This window comes from Tachysurus vachellii, chromosome 22 (genome assembly GCF_030014155.1).
Source record: "Tachysurus vachellii isolate PV-2020 chromosome 22, HZAU_Pvac_v1, whole genome shotgun sequence".
NCBI lineage: Eukaryota > Metazoa > Chordata > Actinopteri > Siluriformes > Bagridae > Tachysurus > Tachysurus vachellii.
In genome coordinates this window covers 7,039,421-7,061,456 of record NC_083481.1, presented here as the reverse complement: position 1 = coordinate 7,061,456, position 22,036 = coordinate 7,039,421, and the positions used below count along the sequence as shown (strand labels likewise).

The following is a 22,036-nucleotide window of genomic DNA, read 5'->3' as shown; positions in this document are numbered from 1 at the left end:
CGATCTTCATCATCGTGTTCCTGAATTGTAGTCTGTAGGAAATACAAGTTGGAGTTAAATTGTGAATCTCCTACAGATAATTTAGGTGTTAAATGTCTGGAGTTAATATGCTTATGACACCATTATAAGAACTTTATACATTTTTACTGTAGTGCCTTTTTAGATTTCTTACCAGTGTGGGCTCCCATTTGGGCAGAACTGGCTGTTGGTCCTGAGGAGGCTGTGGAGATGGGAGGAAGCATTCTTCTTCAAAAGTTTCCTGTAGCAGTTCATAATTCTCCTTCTCCTTGCTGACCTCCTGCTCCTTATGTTTCTCTGCCTCCTCCAGCTCAGCATCCATTGCGTCCATAAATTGTCCCCATGTCAGTAGGAGGAGTGGTGAAGGGTTGGTGGACACAACGTTATCTGTCTGTACAGGAGGCAGATCTGAGGCCAGTTCAGGTTCAGACAAAGGTGGAGACAAATTCTCAGGCAGAGCTTCAGGGGAAGACGCAGGTTCAGGTGGAGACACGTTTTGGGGTACAAACACGGTCTCTGGTGGAAACATGGCTCTTCCTCCCAGAAAGTTGTTGACCGTAATGTCCTGATCTTCATCATAGTGTTCCTGAATTGTAGTCTGCAGAAAATACAAGTTGGAGTTATATTGTGTATCTCCTACAGATAGTTTAGGTGTTAATTCAATTCAATTCAAGTTTATTTGTATAACGCTTTTTACAATTGACATTGTCTCAAAACAGCTTTAAGGAACATAAACATAGAACAAAACGTTAATATAAAGAATAATATAAAGATTAATAGAGTACAAAATTCAAGATTAATATTAGATAGATATTTAGTTCACAATGTGTATGTATTTATCCCCAATGAGCAAGTCTGAGGTGACTCAGGCAGCAGTGGCAAGGAAAAATGCCCTTAGATGGTAAAGGAAGAAACCTTGAGAGGAACCAGACTCAAAGGAGAACCTCATCCTCATATGGGTGACACTGGAGGGTGTGATTATAAATATACAGTCAAACAAATGTTGTATTGATGCAAAAGATCACATGGAGTTCACATCTCCTCTATAGTATCGCAGAGTCTAACTGTTAAATGTCTGGAGTTAATATGTGGAATCACCATTATAAGAACTTTAAACATTTTTACTGTAGTGCCTTTTTAGATTTCTTACCAGTGTGGGCTCCCATTCGGGCAGAACTGGCTGTTGGTCCTGAGGAAGCTGTGGAGATGGGAGGAAGCATTCTTCTACAGCAGTCTCCACCGTTGATGGGTTGGGGTAGAAGTCAGGTGACAGGTCGTGGTAGTACACTGGCTCGAACACAGGGCAGTACACAGGGTAGTACACGGAGTAATGGACAGGGTAGTACACGGGGTAGACATTGTCAGGGACATATACAAAGTCCGGTGTGTAAGTGGCAGGCACATAGGTCACTGTCTCTTCAGGCTGGAACTGAAATAAGAAACAGAGTTGGTTTTTGGAGAAACTAATTGTTTCAGAAAAACAAAAAGAAATGAACAGGTTCATACTGAGGTTTACTGATGATAATTATGTCAATTATCTTCAGAAACAGGCCTGGATATATTTACCCTTTGTATGTTGTTCGTATTTTTGTTACTCAGCCAGTGTTCTTGGGTCTGGTGGACCCACTGCATTTTTTGGGTTTTTAATTCAACACAATCAAAAAATTTATGTTAAAATACTCTACAGATGTTTACTTCATACAAATTACAAGCAATATAAACAGCATATATGGTTAATATTTGCCCTTTACCTTAAAAAAATCACATTTTTTATTTAAAGTGCTACTTGTTTTTTGCTGTTTTTTAATAAAATGTAATAAAAAAAGAAAATTAAATTTATAAGTTATGAGTGGGAAAAAAATCAACAAATTTAAAAGGAAGAAAAGTTTTTCAAAACTATTAATGTTTATGAATATGGGTCCCACAGACCTGAACACCATACAAGGGTTAATGTACTGTATGTTCCACTTCCATGTTAAATCATCATGTCTAAGGCTTTAGTGCTTCTTAAGACAGCTATTTGTTAAGCTTAAGCTATTTGTCTTACAATTATGAAATTAAATGATAATACAATTAATTTACTAGAAATGTGAGTGAATATTAAACTATACAAACTTAACATTACACTAGACAGTATAAATGGTTAAATACAATGGATCCTGATGATCACATTTACTAATCAAGTCATAATCATGAAACTTACCATTTTCCAAACTTGGTGGTGTGATGTGACTCGTTTGAAAAGTGAAATTTTGCTAATTAAAGTTTGGTGTATAAAAATTTTGGTGTGTGTGGTATAAAAACATACAGTATGCTGTGTAAAATGTGAATAGTAAAATCTCCCTCAATAATCGCTCGCTCGATGAAGTTCGCTCACTGTGATTGAATTCGAATGTCAACAAATTTAAACGTAAACCGTGATGCGCTGTCATTGCATTCCAGGTGAGTCACATGACTCAGAATCCTTGAGTGTTATACACTACACTACTAAAATATGTAACCATATGTTTACCTTCACAACCACAACACAACATGACAATAATTCTATTATATTTAAAATGTCCTGACTAGTACTTTAAGATATGAGTGGCTCAGCCCCAAGAGGTCTCACTCTATTTATTGTGCTAAAATATATTCACATTAATGTCTTCATGCTTTAATCCCAGTATATAAATCTGTGTAAATCTCAGAATTATCTCATTTCTAAGAACAACAATGTTAATTTACCAAATTAAGTGAAGTTATAAGGTTTTTTCCTTCTCATGCTGCTTGTTTTATCTTTGTCATATTGACATTACTACAGACAGCTATCAGGACAGGAAAGATCAGATCAGCCTCAACTATCACTCCAACCCTTTCACAACAACCACTTTATCTTATTTTAGTTTATATTAGATTTTTTAATACATTTTTCTTCATTTCATTGTGTTTTATATTTCTGAATGCCCCTTTTTTGACCCTACTATATAGGATTATACATTTTATAAAACAGACACTTGTAAATAGCAGCTCACTGTATGATTGTTTATGTGATCAATAGAAGTCAAATTTCATAATTAAAATTGTAAGCATTTACGCTTTTAAAAGCTGATGTCTGGCACAATTACAAGGACATTAATCTATTTATTTCCTTTAATAAGGCTGATACTTTTCACTTGACTACACAGTAAAAGAAAACATTATTTACCAATATTTTTATCTGTGAAATTCTGATGTTCATCTATCCTTGCTGCATAACCTGTCTAAAATAAACAGTGAATACTGTCAAAAGGACAGATTTTAATAACCTACACATCGTTATTTTCCATTTTATTTAAACAACAATTTCTCTAAGGTGATCCTCACCACATTCCCTATTCATACTGTATCACACCTCTACTGCCCACAGTCTCTTCCTCCTTTAGGCTGGTACAATTTACACCTGAGTTACACCTTATTGTGTACACACACACACACACACACACACACACACACACACAGGCTATACCCTGATCAGCCATAATATTAAATCCACTAACAGATGATGTGAATAACATTGATTATCTCATTACAGTGGCACCTGTGAAGAGGTGGGATGTATTTAATTAGGCAGCATTTAAATATTCAGTTCTTAAAGTTGATGTGTAAAATTTAAAATAGCCAAGATTTGTGATATTTCCCTGAAAGTGTGTTATACATAAACCTGATTGCAGAATAATAGTAAAGTTTATTAACAACAACAGTAATAATAATAATACTAATACTAATACCAATAATAATAATAAAGAATAAATAATAATAAAAAAATATAAATAATCTTTAATATTCTCAAATGATAGATATATTATATAATTTATTGTTATTTTTTCCCTAAATATCTATAATTATCTACAGAATATAGAATATCTATACTTCTGCAATCTTCTGTGACTTATTTTTGAAGTGGTGATAAAAAATGAGAGGATCTGTGTAGCTTCCATCTTTGTCAAATTTATCATATATATACATAGTTGTATAAATACAAATGCTATAACTAGTGTGGACCGATTTTGGGAGGAGCTGCAGGACATATGCCACAAGAACAGCTACAGGAAAAAAAGATTTGAAATTCGTAGCACTCTCTAGTGTCACTGGGGTCCAGAATGATGCACTTCTGGAAAGTTATGTGCTGAATGTACTGGATCCCATACAGTTTGGTGATTTTCCTACTGAGTTATATTTTATTGTTTGTTGCTTGATTGAAATCTCTGCTGCTGTAGATAGTCCTGTGTAAATAATCTAAAAACAGTTAATACTCAAGACAGTGTGCTTGCTTTTGTATGATCTTAAATAGATATACTGTAGATTTGTTGTCAAAAGCTGCTGCTGTAAAATAGACACACAGTGTGAAAGTATTACAAATGCTTTCACACGTTGTTCAAAACACATGACCAGCACTCAAGTGGATGTCAGATGATTAAGTCTGTGACTTGTACAAAAAAGGCAAACTTGCCATTGTAAGAAGTGATTAAAATTAGAAAATGTAAATAGGATCTGATTTAATTTGTTATTTAATTTATGCTTCTAGATCTTAAAATATATCACAAACTATTTCAAGCTATTGAATAATTAATTATAAAAGTTTATTTATTAATCCAGTGGCACTCCAAATTTCAACAAAATATCATTAGCTATTTCAATTAAGATATTAAATACAAAATCTGGGCTTTGAACCTTCAGATCATTAATCACACAACTTATTAAATCTGTTTTCAAAGGACATATCAGAAAAGCTTGCATTTCAAACACAGCTGCAAGCAATCAATGAAAATGAACATAGAATTCTGAATAACTTTTCCAGGACTTCAGAACTTGATTGAAAAGTGATTCAGATTGTTTTGGCCATCTGGATGTACTGGTTTTTCAGGGGAATGACAGGTCATTGGTTTAAGAAAGTCTCTGAGGCTTATTGAGCTTGTATGTCCGCATGCAGTCATCTCCACAAGGTTCCGTCTCACTGCTCGTTCTGCTGGCCGTCTGTGATGGAGTTCACGGCCCCTTGGCCTTTATTCACGTCGCTAATGCAAGCCCACTGTCCGCCTACAGACTCCTTCCACAGGGTCACCTGGGAAAGCAAGATAAGGAACAACATGAGCATAAAGGGCACCTTATAATGGTCCAAATAACGTGTTCTGATTTTAAATTACTATTTTTAAGAACTTTATTAAAGTTCATATATGTACAATAAGATAGAATCACATAGAATCACACAGAAAACTGAAAAACAAAAAATGAAATCTTTTGCATCATAAATTCTTATAATAGATTTTTTTTTCCTGAGATGTGCATTACACTGCATGCATATAACTCAGGCTTCATAACGTGAGTGCTGTGAGTCATAATGCTCGGGTTGAGTGCACTTAGTGTCAGGATTAGGCAAAACATACTTAGCTACAACAGCGGTGTTGCTAACATCTGTTGCTCTGCAGGAATTGGGGCCATGTGAATTTACATTCAGGATAAACACTAGTATTTTTTTATAACATTTATTTATTTCTTATGTTCAACAAGGTGCTAGAAATGTTATACGTTTTCTCTCAGTTACTGAGGGTCATAAAATCACATTGCTGCCCTCGTGTGACTGACTGAAGAATTACACGCAATACTATTTTTTTGTTTAGCCAGGCCATCAAACAGACATCCCAAATAAGTTCAGCATCTTTTCCCCCCAAACACTGTAATTAAATAAGTTTTCTTTTTTGTATTTTATACTATACTTTTGCTTATTTTTCTGAAATTTTTAAATGATTAATTACTAAAGAAATTTGTCATGTTTTCTAAATAAATTAACAAAAATTGCAATTATAATTATTTATATTAAATATTATTGTTTTAATTGAAACCTTATGAACAATGAACATGTAAATAAGCAAACAAATACGCAAATTAATAAATACTATTAATCATTATTCGTATTATATTTAAAACCTTACTAACTTTAATTTTTCCAATAGCTAGCTCATGTTTTGCATTTTTAAATTAGTTGATTTTTTTCTTCAAATCAGCTCCACATGCATCTGAATCTTATGTGCACCAAATTGAACGGAATTTATTAGCGAGGACCTCTCATTGAAAGATCAGTTATTCAGCATCTTATGTCTAAATAAAATCAGCCTTCTTCAAGTGTAATAAATGTAGTCATTAACCCCTGAACCTTAAAGTATGAGAGTTATTTATTTATTTTTACACAGTCTAGCAATACTGTAACCCAGCTCTTAACCATATAAACCACCTTATGTCCTGCTTCGTACTACAAAACAAGCAAGAAATAAAACATGATTGGATTGTGTTAGTAAAGAGTTCATGAACAGTGGAGTGGTGTGACTGAGACCTATATAAAGCAGAGTTACTGGTAAGTTGATTATTTCCTTTTAACAGCATAACCAGCAATGAGAGCCAACTTATACCTGTTATCCTTCTATAGTTATATTTAATGTTCTGGAATGACTGAAAAAAGTCCTGTTATTACTTACATTATCCCATTGCCACAGCAGCCTCTATGTCTTACATGTTAATAAACAACAACAAAAAAAAAATCGCTACAAGTTTACCCTCATAAAGAATCTATAAATATACATAGTGCATCACTCCTGGCCTCGACTGGAAAGAGGAGACATCTGTTCACCAAAATTAGGAAACTGTTGACACGTGAGAATGTATCAGCATTTACTGACACTGATTCTTGCAACTGTACAACTAACGCTTTGAACAGCCAGGTTTATATGGGGTTTTAAACATGAGGAGGATTTCAGTACACACAGTATCTAATTTTATTGATTATTTATATTATTATCTACTGGCATTGTTCTGAGGAGGCCACATATAATCATGGTTTAGGTATCAGCTCATCACATGAAAGACTCATGTATAACTACCATTAGATAAACATAAGAATAAAAGTTTGCAAACGCTGCAGAACATATTCATTTGCAATCTGGAATCCTACAGCAGTGTTCAGTGGCCCTTTCTTATTATACTACAGACACACAGGGACGTGTACCTTGTTGTCTCCACCAGACACAGCCAGGATGTTGCCTGTGATGGACCAGCTGACATGCCAGACAACATCGTTGAATTTGTGCAGGAGTTTGGCAGTCCAGGTGTTTCCAGAAGGATCATCACATGTCCAAATAAACACACGACCATCCTGCACAGAGAATGAGGGGGCTCTTGAACATTTTGCTAAATAAATCTTATAACCAACAACGCACATTTTTATCAGTACTCTGACATAGACAGGGCTTTGGCTTTAGGTTTTATCAGTAATCCTACAGTCATTCCTTTAATGTGCAAGATATCCCAGACCTTAAATAACAGTCATAAGCTGATTAATCTGTTTGCCTTCTAATTTTTTAAAATATGAAGATAATAGATAAGAACAAGGACAGATTTCTTATTTGTAATATATTTGGAGGACCACTACATTGATCATTGACTCTGTACAATGAAAACACCAAATCCTCAAACACCTTCATTAGAGTAAAATAATTATAATAATTAAATAAAACTCATTAAAAACAAGGAAGACATTTCCAAATATATATACCTATATATGTTACATACTGTACATATGCTACATATTTATCTGCACTTGTCTAGTTGCACAATTGCTACTCTTTGCACTTCTGGTAGATGCCAAACTGCATTTCGTTGCTGTGTGCTAGTACTATGCAATGACAAAGTTCTTTCTATCTGTCTGTCTGTCTGAGATTAAGGCTCATTTAGATTTTGGAGCTTTAAGATATAATAAAAATGTAAACCATGCCACATTTGTCCCTGAGAATTGTATTAAGTTTTCTATTTCTACTGTAAGAAAATAAAGGAATTACCTGGGAGCAGCTGGCAATTGTGCTGGTAGGTAGACCGATAGATGGAGCCCAACCTACATCTCTCACCCAATCACTGTGGGCCTCCAGCTTCTGGTCCTCCTTCCACTGACCATCTTCCTCTCTGTGAAATTAAAAATATAGGAAAGTGAAAATAACTGGTAGTACAACAGTGGGCAAAAACAGCATCATTACCAAATAGCTTGTGTTCTATGTTATGCATATGATGCAGTCCTACAGCTAACAAACATCTGTTATACCCGCGCTCATGTCAGCTTTGCTTTGCACAACCACTAACAAGCCTATTACTTACTTCCAAAGCTTGACCAAGTTGTCACAGCCTCCAGAGACAAATCTCTTCACATAGTTGGGTTTCTGTCCTGTAGGCTGGTCTATGAGGCTGCCGGGAACAACAGCTGGAGCCCAGCTTACTGCATTGCAGCCAATCTAGCAGAAAAAAAAAAGAAATATAGCGAATCCTCCTTTTTTTAATTTCAAACAGGAAATTCAAACTTTTGCGCTTGTACATAACATTCGTATCTATATTCAGAATGATTATTTGGTGCTAAAGAAACGCAGTCAGAACACTGCTTTGTATTCATATGGGCCAGGTGAAGAAATAGGTCTTCTAAACTGCACTTACAGTGTGTGCATTGTTGATCTTCTTGATGTCCCACTGCCCATCGCCAGTGAAGGTCAGAATCGAGATGGCACCGTCTGAGCTTCCGCAGGCAAGGATTAAACCGAAGTCATAGGGTCCCCAGCAAATAGAGTTCACTACAAGATGGAAAATTCATTTAAACATAATGTACCAATCCATTAGTATAATAGTCAGAGAATATAATATGCAATAAATCTAATTTTATGAGTTGAAGCAGCATAACATACCCGAGGAGTTGTGGCCTGTGTACTTGTACATCTTATCCCACGTCCCGTTTTCTTCTTTCCAAATGATCACTTTTCTGTCATAGGAGCACGAGGCCAGAATGTTGCCGTAGGTGGGATGTGCCCAGGCTACCTGCCACACCGGACCTTCGTGTCTGCATGTGAAAAGGGAAAAAAAGTTTTACTGAGTCCAGGCATACACATGTAATTCTTGCTATATGTTCTGAATTAACCCTAACCCTTAGTTCAAACCCCAGAGATGCCACAGCCAATTTCTTGGGCAATTGCAATTGTTGGTGTCTGCAAGCTCATGCAAATATTAATATATAAGCTGATTTTTTTTTTAAACAACCATTGTAGGTTTATATGTAATCAATACAGTCTAGTCAGACAAGCAGCTCGTTATCAAAGGCTAAAGCAAATACAACCAGCCTCCTCATTACCAAAGATAAATACTGACATGTCTTCTTCTTCCTGTACTGACTACTACACATCTGATGAAACAAAGCTAAAAGAAGAAAAGGCAGAGCTGTGCAGCACCAATCCAGATAAGGTTGAGGTAACAGTTGATACAATACATGTTGCGCATTTAAGAAAAGCTGTAAGACTTGCCCTACCCCCTCAGGTCTGCCACAAGAATCTGGCCACCATTCTTAACATCAAAGATCTTCACAGATCGATCAGAGGAGCAGGTCGCCAATCTTGTGCCATAGTAGTCCATCTGAGCATCATGCTTTAAAGCAGAGACAGAGAGGGAGGGAGAGAGAGAGAGAGAGAGAGAGAGAGAGAGAGAGAGAGAGAGAGAGAGAGGATCGAGGGAGGGATTTGATTGAATTGTCCGAATCTGGAAGTACCAAACCCAAAAATCCAGGCTACTCAAAATTAAGATGAATTAGTCAGCAAACATACGTACAATCATATCCTCATGGGAGGTATCCACGGTGTTCATGATGGAAACCTGAAATATAGACACAATTCAAAAAAAGAAAGAATTTAGAACTGAAATGGTTGCCTAACTTTTATAAAAGATAAATCCTGAAAAAGGAATCCCAACAAGTAAAGAATAAAACACAATGTAAACAAAGTATGCTGTTATTGCAATTACAGCACAATCCCGAAAGTTTTATTCCTCTTATAACAATGATAAAAAAAATTTATAGAATTTAAAGTCTGCCAAATCACACATTTGTACTGCTTACATTTATTGTTGAAGTTACATTTATTGTTGAAGTTTCTGTGAAACAAGTTCCTGTTATCACTGTAAGTGCTTTACTTCTTAAATGATATAAATCTCAGATATTGGACTCTTTCCATCAATGCTAAATTAAGCACTGGCTCAAAAAAAAGTACTTACTATATACATACTTTACCAAATCACATTTTATTTTTATTATAGAAATAGTAATTCCATTTTTTTACTATAGAAATGTGATTTGACTTGTAGCTAGAAATACTGTCTCTCAAAGCTGCTGTTATAGACAATAATAAGGAAAGCTAGCTGACTGGCTAGCTAATATTATAAACAGTAAACTTCCCCACGACAATAACAATAAATCAATTTCCAGAACTAGCTTTATATAACTGTTAGTTTGAACTAGTTTTACTCGTAATTATATTTACATATTTTTGGCTTATCCACCAACGCTAGTAAGTAACGGCTAGATGTGTAAGGAAGCCGGTTGCTACATGCTAACCTTAGCTAGCTAGCTGTTAGCACATAATAAAGCACTGTAAATAAAACTTCCCGAAGTAAGCCTAATCTAAGCAAATACCAAACACATAGTAGCTAGTGGTGTTTCACTCACCATGTCTATATATTAAGGATTGTTTAGCAAGTTAAAAAAAACAGCCAGTGCTAAAGACATCCAACAAACCACTGCTTGTTTTCGACGTGGCAACCGACCACTATGAAAAGGCACCGGGTGGGACAAGAAGACCGGAAAACAGTTCCAAATATTAGTTCCGCTTTGCTACAATTCTATCACTTGCCACAAGATGACGCAAACATTCTTCAAACTATTCGTTGTTTATTACGTTTACACAACACATATTTTAGTGGAATAACAGTACACATTTGCAGCAAAAACCAATAACTTTAGAATGAATGTTTACACTGTAAACTGTCCTGTTGTATCTCAATATTTTTGTGTATTGCTCTGTCTTGTGTACGTGTGTACATGTGCTCAATGGGATCATTATATAATCAGTTGAAGGAATATATATAAACAATAAAGCTGATTCTGATTAAACGTGTCACAATTGTGGGTCATATTACCTCCAAATGTACAACATTAAGATAAGGCTGAGAACAATAAAGTCCCATATTGTTTGCTCATGCACTAAAACTAAATATTAAACACAAGACATGTAAGGAGTCCCAGGAGTAGGCTGTATAGTTTGTGGTTTTGAACGCACCCTTTGATTTAACAATCTATTTATAACTATGCACAAGCATCAGGTTTCTCAGTGTGTCCTCCACTAGATACAAACCCCTGAACAAGAACATATGGTCGTGTTTATCTAAAGAAAAATAAAAAGAAGAGCTGAAATGTCGAATATTACCTACCACATTTCCAACCTGTTGGAAAAAATGACATCCACTGACAAAGACTTTAGGTAAGAGAAAATGTCTAGTTTAATAATACCTGGATATAAAAATAGGACTTGAACAGATTGTCCTCAAATAAAATGTGTTTCCTTTTCATACTAAAGTCAGACTTTAGGTAAACAGACACAAGTCCTGCATGTGTCAGATTTTGATGATTACAAACAGTGTGTGTGCAAATAAATCACAGCTTATAAATTATTTAATATAAGGATATGAAAATGATGAGCCTCCTAATTGAATATGATAGTGTTTAAATCTCTGGAGAATTTTACCTGGGCATTTTACACATGCAAATGCAGCTCTGGCTGATTACAACATATGTAATAGATATAATGCATCCATAACAGTTAGAACACATGGAGTATGAAGTAAACAAACAAACAATCAAACAATAAATAGGTCACTTTTTACTTGTGTTGTACCTTTGGGACTACTATGAAGGCTAAACTCGTTTAGATTTTAAAACTCAAGTTGGTTTTAAAACTCTTTTTATAATCCAGGTTAGATTTAGAAAGTAGGCATGATGTTATGTGATAATGCTAAAGTGAGAGTTTGGCAATCAAAGTTTGGCAATCACAATTTTCCATATTTTCTTTTACATATTCCAAAAAACTAGAATCATTCATTCATTCTCGGTAACCTCGGTAATGTTTTTAAATTTGGTATCATTCTGGCCAACTGGTCTGAGCCTCCCAAATTTTGGAATGAGTGCAGGGATGATAAAAAAGTGTCTATTATTAACTCTTTTCGCTATTGTAGAAAACAACTGTTTACATCGCTTTGCAATTTGTATAGCAAGTATGACCTATGACTTGTAGTAAGAGAATGTTTGTGAATTTGATGTTTTGTCACAAGCAGCTCATTTAAGAGCTATGCAAACCAGTCAATTTATTGACTAGACCTCTTTGTTTAGGTTCATGGCCACCAATGATCTAATGATGGAGCTGCAAAAAGATTCCATAAAACTGGATGAGGACAGCGAAAGAAAAGTGGTGGCCATGCTCCTGAAGCTGCTAGAGGACAAAAATGGGGAAGTTCAAAACCTGGCTGTCAAATGGTAGCCAAAATATTTGCTTGTGTCACTGACTATACTGTATACAGTCTTTATAATTCATTGCTGTCCATGAAGTATTATCGAAGCTATTTAGTTCAAATGCTGTTGAATATGAAGTATTTCTGATCTATGCAGTCTTGGTCCTCTTGTGGGCAAAGTGAAGGAATATCAAGTGGAGATGATGGTGGACACATTGTGCTCCAACATGGTGTCTGACAAAGAACAACTACGTGACATCTCCAGCATGGGACTAAAGACAGTTATCGCTGAGCTGCCCTCACCAACTGCAGGTGAAACATTAATCGTCGGCTTTGGCCTAATGAAAAGAGGGCTGTACATTTAAATCCCTGTACCAGTAAACTGCCACTGAAGGTGCTTGTGCATTAAAGCTTCTAACATATATCTGCTTATCTGTATCTAGTCTCATTTGTAAACAAATGTAAACGGTGGTAACCATATTCTGCTATATGTGTGTTACAAATTCACTGTAAATTCAATAACATTTCCAAATAATTGTATTTCCCTGCTTGGTTAATAAGGCTAACATAGGCAACATCCAGTGCATCCTGTTTGTTAAGCATTTTTCTACCTGATCTCGACCTTTTTCAGGTTTGTGTCTGACAGCTAATGTGTGTAAAAAGATCACAGCTCAGTTGATTGGTGCCATGGGAAAACATGATGATGTGTCTGTGCAACTAGAAGCCCTGGACATCCTTTCTGATATGCTAGGAAGGTTGGTGTCTATCATTAATTTGGGATTACATTCTCAACCATGTCATCTGGATTCATATATGCACTGTATTTCCATCTGAGGGATATTCAGCAAATCCAGCATTTTCTGGTATTTTCTAAACAATAACCACTTGCAAATTGTACTAGATTAATATACCTAATAAACTGTGTTATATAGTGTGAATAATGATGAATTAAGCAGTTGTTAGAATTTTTAAATATTTCTCAGGAAATAAATCCTTTAATTTCATTTCTGTAGAATCACTCAGAAAGAAACAGAAAAGAATTCACGTTCTAAGGCATTTCACAAACTCCACTTCCCAACATGCATGGTGGTCTACAAACATGGCTGCACTGAACTGCACTTCCCAGTGTGCACATTTACTTCCTTGTTCATTCACCAGACCTCTGATCACACTCAGATGTTCTCAACTGCACATGCAAAGTCTACTTTTTTAAATAAACATCTCAGACACACAACAGCTGCAAAGTATACACTGGATTTACTCTTTGTTTCTGATAATATCATATGCATCAGTATGAAAAAGTTAACTGTATGAAACGGACATAAGACTCAAGGAAGAATAAACAAATACGTTAAATAAAGAAATAAACAGTGACTGAAAGGGTTACTTGTTACTCGTAGATTTGCCTAATATAATTTTAATATTGGAAGGTGTGATCTGTATATGGGGGGCACGGTGGCTTAGTGGTTAGCACATTCGCCTCACACCTCCAGGGTTGGGGTTCGATTCCCACCTCCACCTTGTGTGTGTGGAGTTTGCATGTTCTCCCCGTACCTCGGGGGTTTCCTCCGGGTACTCCGCTTTCCTCCCCCGGTCCAAAGACATGCATGGTAGGTTGATTGGCATCTCTGGAAAATTGTCCCTAGTGTGTGAGTGCGTGAGTGAATGAGTGTGTGTGTGTGCCCTGTAATGGGTTGGCACTCCGTCCAGAGTGTATCCTGCCTTGATGCCCAATGACGCCTGAGATAGGCACAGGGGTCCCGAGGTAGTTCGGATAAGCGGTAGAAAATGAATGAATGAATGAATGATTTGTATATGAATATAATAATAACTTAAGCATTAAGATCCTAAAGGATGGATGTTTGGTCTATTAATTGTTTGACTTTCATACTTCACTCTTTCATTCACACAAATGAATGCACTGCAAACTCAAACAGTCTAAAACAAAAACACACTTTAATAATTTATTCATTTCAAATAATTTATTTTGAGCTGAACTGAAGATTGTATTCATTATTTCTAATGACATTATCTCTCATAATGTTTTCACCTCTGTAGGCTAAGCAGCACTCTAGTCAGTTTCCACCAGTCAATCCTGAACAGTCTTCTTCCACATCTGACTAGTCCTCGCATGGCAGTGAGGAAACGTGCCATTATGGCACTTGGACAGCTGGTTCCTAGTAGTAGCCCTGTGATCTTCATGCAGCTCACAGAGCATCTCATGGGTGAACTGGCACGAAGAACACCTGCATCAAACACACGAACCTACATCCAATGCCTCACCGCCATCAGCCAGCATGGAGGGCACAGAATTGGTGAGATAAGTCTTTGCTATCAGCATCATCAATGAGTAATGCATTATTAGGAGCTTGAGTAGGATGTGGTGAAACGTATTTTTTTCTTATGTAACATCAGTGACTAAAGTTATTGCCTAATGTGTAGATGCTTGTAGCAAATACCTCATATTGCTTTCAGGTTTGCATGGTTTTCAAATACAACTTACATTACATTACATATGTTACATTAAATAATCCTTAACAATATATACTTTTGTATAAGTTGTATCAAATCCTCTATGTCTTTCTCAGGGGAGCATCTGGAGAAGATTATTCCCATGATGGTGAAGTTCTGCAGTGTAGAAGATGATGAACTGAGGGAGAACTGCTTTCAGGCATTTGAAGCCTTTGTTCGCAAGTAATTCTTTTGAATTATGACATGTCAAGACATGATTTTTCAAAGATTTCACAATAATCCATTAAAGAATGCATCCATCCTTTCTCTTGTTCCTGGAAGATGTCCCAAGGAAATGTCTTCACACATTCCTGTGGTAATTAAGTTGTGCCTGAAGTATGTCACCTATGACCCAAACTATAACTATGAGGCAGAAGATGACCAGGAGGACTCCATGGATATTGAGGATAGAGGAGATGAAGAGCAGGGTGAAATAACTTTTTATACATTTTAACATTCCTAAACTAGGAATTACATATACAGTGAGGAAAATAAGTATTTGAACACACTGCTATTTTGCAAGTTCTCCCACTTAGAAATCATGGAGGGGTCTGAAATTGTCATCGTAGGTGCATGTCCACTGTGAGAGACATAATCTAAAAAAAAAAATCCATAAATCACAATGTATGATTTTTTAACTATTTATTTGTATGATACAGCTGCAAATAAGTATTTGAACACCTGAGAAAATCAATGTTAATATTTTGTTTGCAATTACAGAGGTCAAATGTTTCCTGTAGTTTTTCACCAGGTTTGCACACACTGCAGGAGGGATTTTGGCCCACTCCTCCACACAGATCTTCTCTAGATCAGTCAGATTTCTGGCCTGTCGCTGAGAAGCACGGAGTTTGAGCTCCCTCCAAAGATTCTCTATTGGGTTTAGGTCTGGAGACTGGCTAGGCCATGCCAGAACCTTGATATGCTTCTTACAGAGCCACTCCTTGGTTATCCTGGCTGTGTGCTTCGGGTCATTGTCATGTTGGAAGACCCAGCCTCGACCCATCTTCAATGCTCTAACTGAGGGAAGGAGGTTGTTCCCCAAAATCTCGCAATACATGGCCCCGGTCATCCTCTCCTTAATACAGTGCAGTCGCCCTGTCCCATGTGCAGAAAAACACCCCCAAAGCATGATGCTACCACCCCCATGCTTCACAGTAGGGATGGTGTTCTTGGGATGGTACTCATCATTCTTCTTCCTCCAAACACGTTTAGTGGAATTATGAACAAAAAGTTCTATTTTGGTCTCATCTGACAACATGACTTTCTCCCATGACTCCTCTGGATCATCCAAATGGCAAACTTAAGACGGGCCTGGACATGTGCTGGTTTAAGCAGGGGAACTTCAAATACTTATTTTCCTCACTGTATGGGAGTATGTCTGTGCTTCAAACATGTTCCATCTTGCATGTATGCATAACTCCAGAGAGTTACGATTTAATCCTTTCAGAGTTCTTGTTAAAAGAAGAATAGAAAAGGTACTAATCCCCCACCTACGCTTAACCCTAAACCCTTTTTTTAAATACATAATCATAGTTATTAAATCATAATATAGTTTGCAAAACAGGTTGCAAAACCTTTCACCACAACCACATGTTTTACCAGAATCTGATGAGGAATACAGTGATGATGATGACATGAGCTGGAAGGTAAGGCGCTCATCTGTGAAGTGTCTGGAGGCCATTATCAGCAACCGTAGAGACTTGTTAGTGGAAATTTATGGAAATGTGTGCCCAGTTCTGGTGTCACGTTTCAAGGAACGAGAGGAGAATGTCAAGTCAGACATTTTCTTGGCCTTTGTGGCTTTACTACGTCAGACCAAACCCCCTCACAGTTCTGCTTTAGATCTTGGAACTAACGAAGACCCTGCAGTTACCCGTTTAAAGAACCAGGTACAGACAGAGTGCATATATTATATAATTACTGTTTCAGTTCAAATCCAGTGTATAGGGATAATTAAAAACTGTCATTGTCTAATTACATATGGATTGCACTGTAGAAATAGTCTTAAATGTGTAAGAACCTGGCTGGTAATGTTGTAATGAAGGGTATTCAGATATTGAAGTATTTGGTGATATACAGTAGATTTACAATAGTGCACTTTCAAATCTGATATTCATTGCTTTTGTAGGTCCCAACAATAATTAAGGCCCTACACAAACAACTGAAGGACAAAAGCATGAAATCCAGACAAGGCTGTTTCAATATACTAACAGAGATTGCTCTTGTCCTTCCTGGATCTTTAGGAGAGCACATTCCTACCCTCATTCCAGGTAAGGTCCTTGTATATTTTAGACTGAGATATGCTTCATAAGATTCAAGTAATAAATGTTTATCTGAAATATAAACCATAGCAATATTAAAACGGTACTGTATTTCTTCCACATTTGCATAGTCTTGTTAACATTTATAGTCTTTCATAGTCCTTTCTGATTCTGTTCTTTCCGTAGGCATTGTGTACTCTCTTGCAGACAAGTGTGCCTCCTCCAACATGAAGATCGATGCGCTCTCCTTTCTCAATGTTCTTCTGTCTAGCCACACCCCAGAGGTCTTTCACCCACACATCAAATTATTTCTGCCACCAGTAATTCTCTGTGTTGAAGACCCTTTCTACAAAATCACATCTGAAGCCCTTCAAGTGACCCAGCAAATGGTCAAGATGATGCATCCCCTGGATAATCCATCATCTTTTGATGCAAAGCCATACATTAAAGATGTCTTCAACAGTACCCTAAAAAGGCTAAAAGCAGCAGACATTGACCAGGAAGTGAAGGAGAGGGCCATTTCTTGCATGGCTCACATTATCAGCCATTTGGGAGACCAGTTGGGAGGTGACCTGCAGCCCACCCTACAAATCTTTTTGGAAAGATTAAAGAATGAAATCACCAGACTCACAGCAGTAAAGGCTTTATCCATCATTGCAACATCTCCACTTAAGATTGACATAAGATCAATCTTGACAGAAGGAATTCCAATTCTTGGATCGTTCTTACGTAAGAACCAGCGTGCCCTTAAGCTAAATACGCTAACAGCCCTAAATATCATTGTCAGAAATTACAGTGACAGTTTCAATACAACTTTGATAGAATCTGTGTTGAATGAATTGCCTGCTTTGATTCAGGAGAGTGATATGCATGTTTCCCAAGTGGCAATCATGCTTGTCACGTGTATGGCAAAGGTTTGTCTAAATTCTTTAGCCAGGATTGGAGGCACTATCTTGCCAGAAGTATTTCATTTGGTCCATTCTCCACTGCTTCAAGGAGTTGCTCTTGGTTCCATTGTTGAGTTCTTCCAAGTCCTGGTCTTAACCAAAGCCAGTAATGCGGGGTACAATGATCTCATAAAAGCTTTGACTGGTCCTTTCTATAAAGCAAAATTATCTGACTCTGTGCCAGTTCACAGACAGTCCTATTACTCAGTTGCAAAGTGCGTGGCAGCGCTTTCTTCTGTATGTCCCAAAGAAGCCTCCGGAACAGTTACCAATCTCACCCAGGAGGTCAAGAACCAGAAGACTTCAGAGTCTGTGAGAATCCTGTCATTTCTTTGTCTTGGGGAAATTGGGCGTTCCATGAAGCTGGGTACTCAAAAGGAGTTGAAGACTGTCATAATGGATGCTTTCAGTTCCCCCAATGAAGATGTGAAGACTGCAGCATCATGTGCACTCGGTAACATCTGTGTGGGAAATCTAGATGAGTATCTACCATTTTTACTGAAAGAAATTGGTAGTCAGCCCAAGAGACAGTACTTGCTTCTTCATTCACTAAAAGAAGTGATCAGTGCTTTATCAGTTGAGAGTCTTAAGCCTCATGTGGAGAGCATTTGGTCTCTGCTTTTCAAGAATTGTGAGTGTCCAGAAGAAGGTACTCGTAATGTTGTGGCAGAATGTCTGGGCAAACTCACACTGGTCAACCCATCTGAGCTTCTGCCCAGGCTTAAGAAGCAGTTATCCACAGGTATGGAACCTTAGCATCTTAAGCTATTGCAAATAAAAGTATTTGTAAGAGTCTTTGCTTGGGGCAGCTCTTAAGTAGGGCCACCACTGATTGAAACTGAGAACAATATATTTAGCTGCGACAAATGAAAAATATAACACAAGGAAATTTCTTCACAGGTTCCTCTCTTGCCCGTAGTACTGTTGTGACAGCTGTGAAATTCACTATTGTAGATCAACCTGTGCCTGTAGACTCACTTCTTAAAGAATGCATAGGTAAAAATATTTCAACAGAAATATTACTAGAATGTTAATGAATATAGTTGTTCAGTGCATTGCAAAACTTTGTCACATTTTTCCTACAAGGTGATTTCCTAAAAACCATCCAAGATACAGATCTTAATGTACGGCGTGTTGCATTGGTGATGTTCAACTCAGCTGCTCACAACAAACCTGGCTTGATACGTGGTCTTCTAAACACAGTTCTACCAAACCTCTACAAGGAAACCCAAATTAGGAAGGAGCTCATTCGAGAGGTAGCATGCAAATTCTAGATTACCCACAATACAGTGGCAAAACTACCACAAATAAAATAGAGATATTAAAATTGTGATGTTTTTTTAAAAAAAATGAGCTGGAATAGGTTAGTGTAAATGTCTTTGAATACTGCATGGCAAAATAAGCAATATTAGCTAAATAAATGTATTTTCATAATTTACTGTACATTTGGGGGAAGTCGTGGCCTAATAGTTAGAGAATCTGACTCCTAACCCTAAGGTTGTGGGTTCGAGTATTGGGCTGGCCACGACTGAGGTGCCCTTGAGCAAGGCACCGAACCCCCCCTCAACTGCTCCCCGGGCGCCGCAGCATAAATGGCTGCCCACTGCTCCGGGTGCGTGTTCACGGTGTGTGTGTGTTCACTGCTGTGTGTGTGCGCACTTTGGATGGGTTAAATGCAGAGAACGAATTCTGAGTATGGGTCACCATACATAGCCGTATGTCACGTCACTTTAAAAAGATGTCACGTCACTTTACATTTCTGCCATTTAACAGACACCCTTATCCAGAGTGACTTACGATTTAATTCAATTTATAAAACTGAGCAATTGAGGGTTAAGGGTCTTGCCCAGGGGCCCAGCAGTGGCAGCTTGGTGAACCTGGGATTTGAACTCATGACCTTCCGATCAGTAGTCCAACACCTTAACCACTGTATATCATGAGGTTTTGATAAACTTAATGTTTTTTTTTATAATGCACATAAATAAATAGCTGATATCTGCTTATTATTTCAGGTAGAGATGGGTCCTTTTAAACATACAGTGGATGATGGGTTAGATGTGCGTAAAGCAGCTTTTGAATGCATGTATACTCTATTGGACAACTGCTTGGAGTGTCTGGACATCTTTGAGTTCCTCAAGCATGTTGAGGAAGGCTTAAAAGACCACTATGACATTAGAGTGAGTATACTGATGATACCATATCACGATTTCATGCCATTCAGATTATTTGATTGTTTATTTGTTTGAATAATTTAACACAATCCAATTCCTTGCAAAATAACTGATTGTACTTTATCTTTTATAAAGCTGTTTTATAGCAGCTCTGAAAGTAGTACCAGCTGTACTCATCACATCACCCCACCCTTGATCATGTTCTTTTTACCTTCATGTTTTATTCCTTACATAATATACAGTAGATGTTTGTCATTATTTATAATCTTTCGGTCCGTTTCTTTTTCTAATGATTCTTATGGATGTGTCTTACAACAGAAGCAATTCTAAATCTTACTCAGGTAGTTAATAGGTAGATGTTTTAGGCATGTGTGCTAAAACACTAAATAAAATAAATAAATAAACCAACATTATTATTTTTACGTTAACATAATGGTTCTGAAGAAACGTCTCATTTCACTGTGTACTGCAACAGCTATATATGGTTGAAATTACAATAAAAGCTTGACTTGACTAACGGTCATGGGCTGTGGAAATCCAACATCCACTAAAACCCACACCATGTAGGCATTTTTTCAAACGACTACCATCTTTCTCTCATCCATCTGGGTCACATGATTTTTCATAACTTTAACTTGAGTAAGAAAATGAATGCAAACAAATGTAAAAATTTAATATCTGCCAGACTTCACAGATGTCTATCTATCTACTGATCACACAATTCAGACTGTGGATGTTACCCAAATGTTTTTTAAAGTTTGATATGTAAAGAATCACTGCCTTAAATCACCAGACCTTAAGAATAAATAATTTTCATTTGTATTATAATTTACTTTGAATGCTCTCCAGATGTTAACCTTCATCATGCTGGCCAGACTTGCCACTCTCTGTCCGTCTGCAGTTGTCCAAACATTGGACCGTCTAGTGGAGCCCCTCAGAGCCACATGTACTACAAAGGTAGGTGCTAAATGGCACAATATGTCAGCTATGTTGAATCACACAGATACTATACATAAAACATTTCGCCCTCATTGTACAGGTAAAGGCTGGTTCTGTCAAGCAAGAATTTGAGAAACAGGAAGAGCTAAGGCGCTCAGCAATGCGTGCAGTGGCAGCTCTCCTGTCCATCAGAGATGTGGAGAAAAGCCCAGTGATGGCAGACTTTGTGACACAGATCAGAACCAATGCAGAGATGGCCACTATTTTTGAAAGTGTTCAGGAAGACCCCTCATCAGGTGTCGAGCCAATGGACACAAGTTAGAACTTTCAGCTGAGTGTGCAGTTATTTATTTAAAGTTAATTATTTTTGACTGTAGAAATTACACTTATCTTCTGTGTGCCTATGGTTTAGTATTGCAATTTTGATTTAGACATTAATGTAGAATTTATTCACATTAGCAAAAACGTGTTAATTTACACTGGCAGCACAAGACTAAACTGAAGCCTAAACTAATCTAGTAAATCTTAATCAAAATCCTTATGTTCAGACACATTGGTCATGGCTTAATAAAGTAGTAAGCAAACTGTAGACAAGATGGTAAAATGCATAAGTTACACAGTAAAATATGTTGGTCGCATCGCACAACCAAAACGTCACATCCTCAAAGGGAGAAACAAGAGGCATCTACAACTTGCCAAATAGTGTCAAAAGCTGAATGTTTAGTATTAATTTAACTCAACAGCAAGTAGGTTAAGTCAACAACATTAACAGGCTTAAGAGTAACATTGGGAAAAGAAAAGGATTAAAAAAAAAAACAAG

General features: G+C 37.0%; 2 protein-coding genes across 2 annotated transcripts; one reads left to right on the top strand and one right to left on the bottom strand.

Moving 5' to 3' along the window:
* Window positions 1-4,597: 4,597 nt before the first annotated feature.
* sec13 (SEC13 homolog, nuclear pore and COPII coat complex component) lies at window positions 4,598-10,675 on the bottom strand. The gene is made up of 9 exons (XM_060858564.1): window positions 10,553-10,675; window positions 9,661-9,705; window positions 9,365-9,480; window positions 8,751-8,902; window positions 8,506-8,639; window positions 8,176-8,309; window positions 7,866-7,986; window positions 7,037-7,183; window positions 4,598-5,101 (listed from the first exon to the last, which is right to left on the bottom strand). Exons 1-9 carry the CDS (start codon window positions 10,553-10,555, stop codon window positions 4,991-4,993), a joined length of 963 nt encoding a protein of 320 aa, XP_060714547.1. The 5' UTR covers window positions 10,556-10,675; the 3' UTR covers window positions 4,598-4,990.
* Window positions 10,676-11,225: 550 nt separating this feature from the next.
* Window positions 11,226-22,035, top strand: cand2 (cullin-associated and neddylation-dissociated 2 (putative)). Its single transcript, XM_060858160.1, has 15 exons — window positions 11,226-11,363; window positions 12,269-12,412; window positions 12,545-12,699; window positions 13,019-13,142; window positions 14,446-14,702; window positions 14,976-15,081; window positions 15,181-15,326; window positions 16,501-16,787; window positions 17,027-17,168; window positions 17,346-18,848; window positions 19,007-19,102; window positions 19,193-19,362; window positions 20,119-20,283; window positions 21,127-21,234; window positions 21,317-22,035. The coding sequence occupies exons 1-15, from the start codon at window positions 11,296-11,298 to the stop codon at window positions 21,536-21,538; spliced, it is 3,693 nt and encodes a 1,230-aa protein (XP_060714143.1). The 5' UTR covers window positions 11,226-11,295; the 3' UTR covers window positions 21,539-22,035.
* Window position 22,036: the final 1 nt, after the last annotated feature.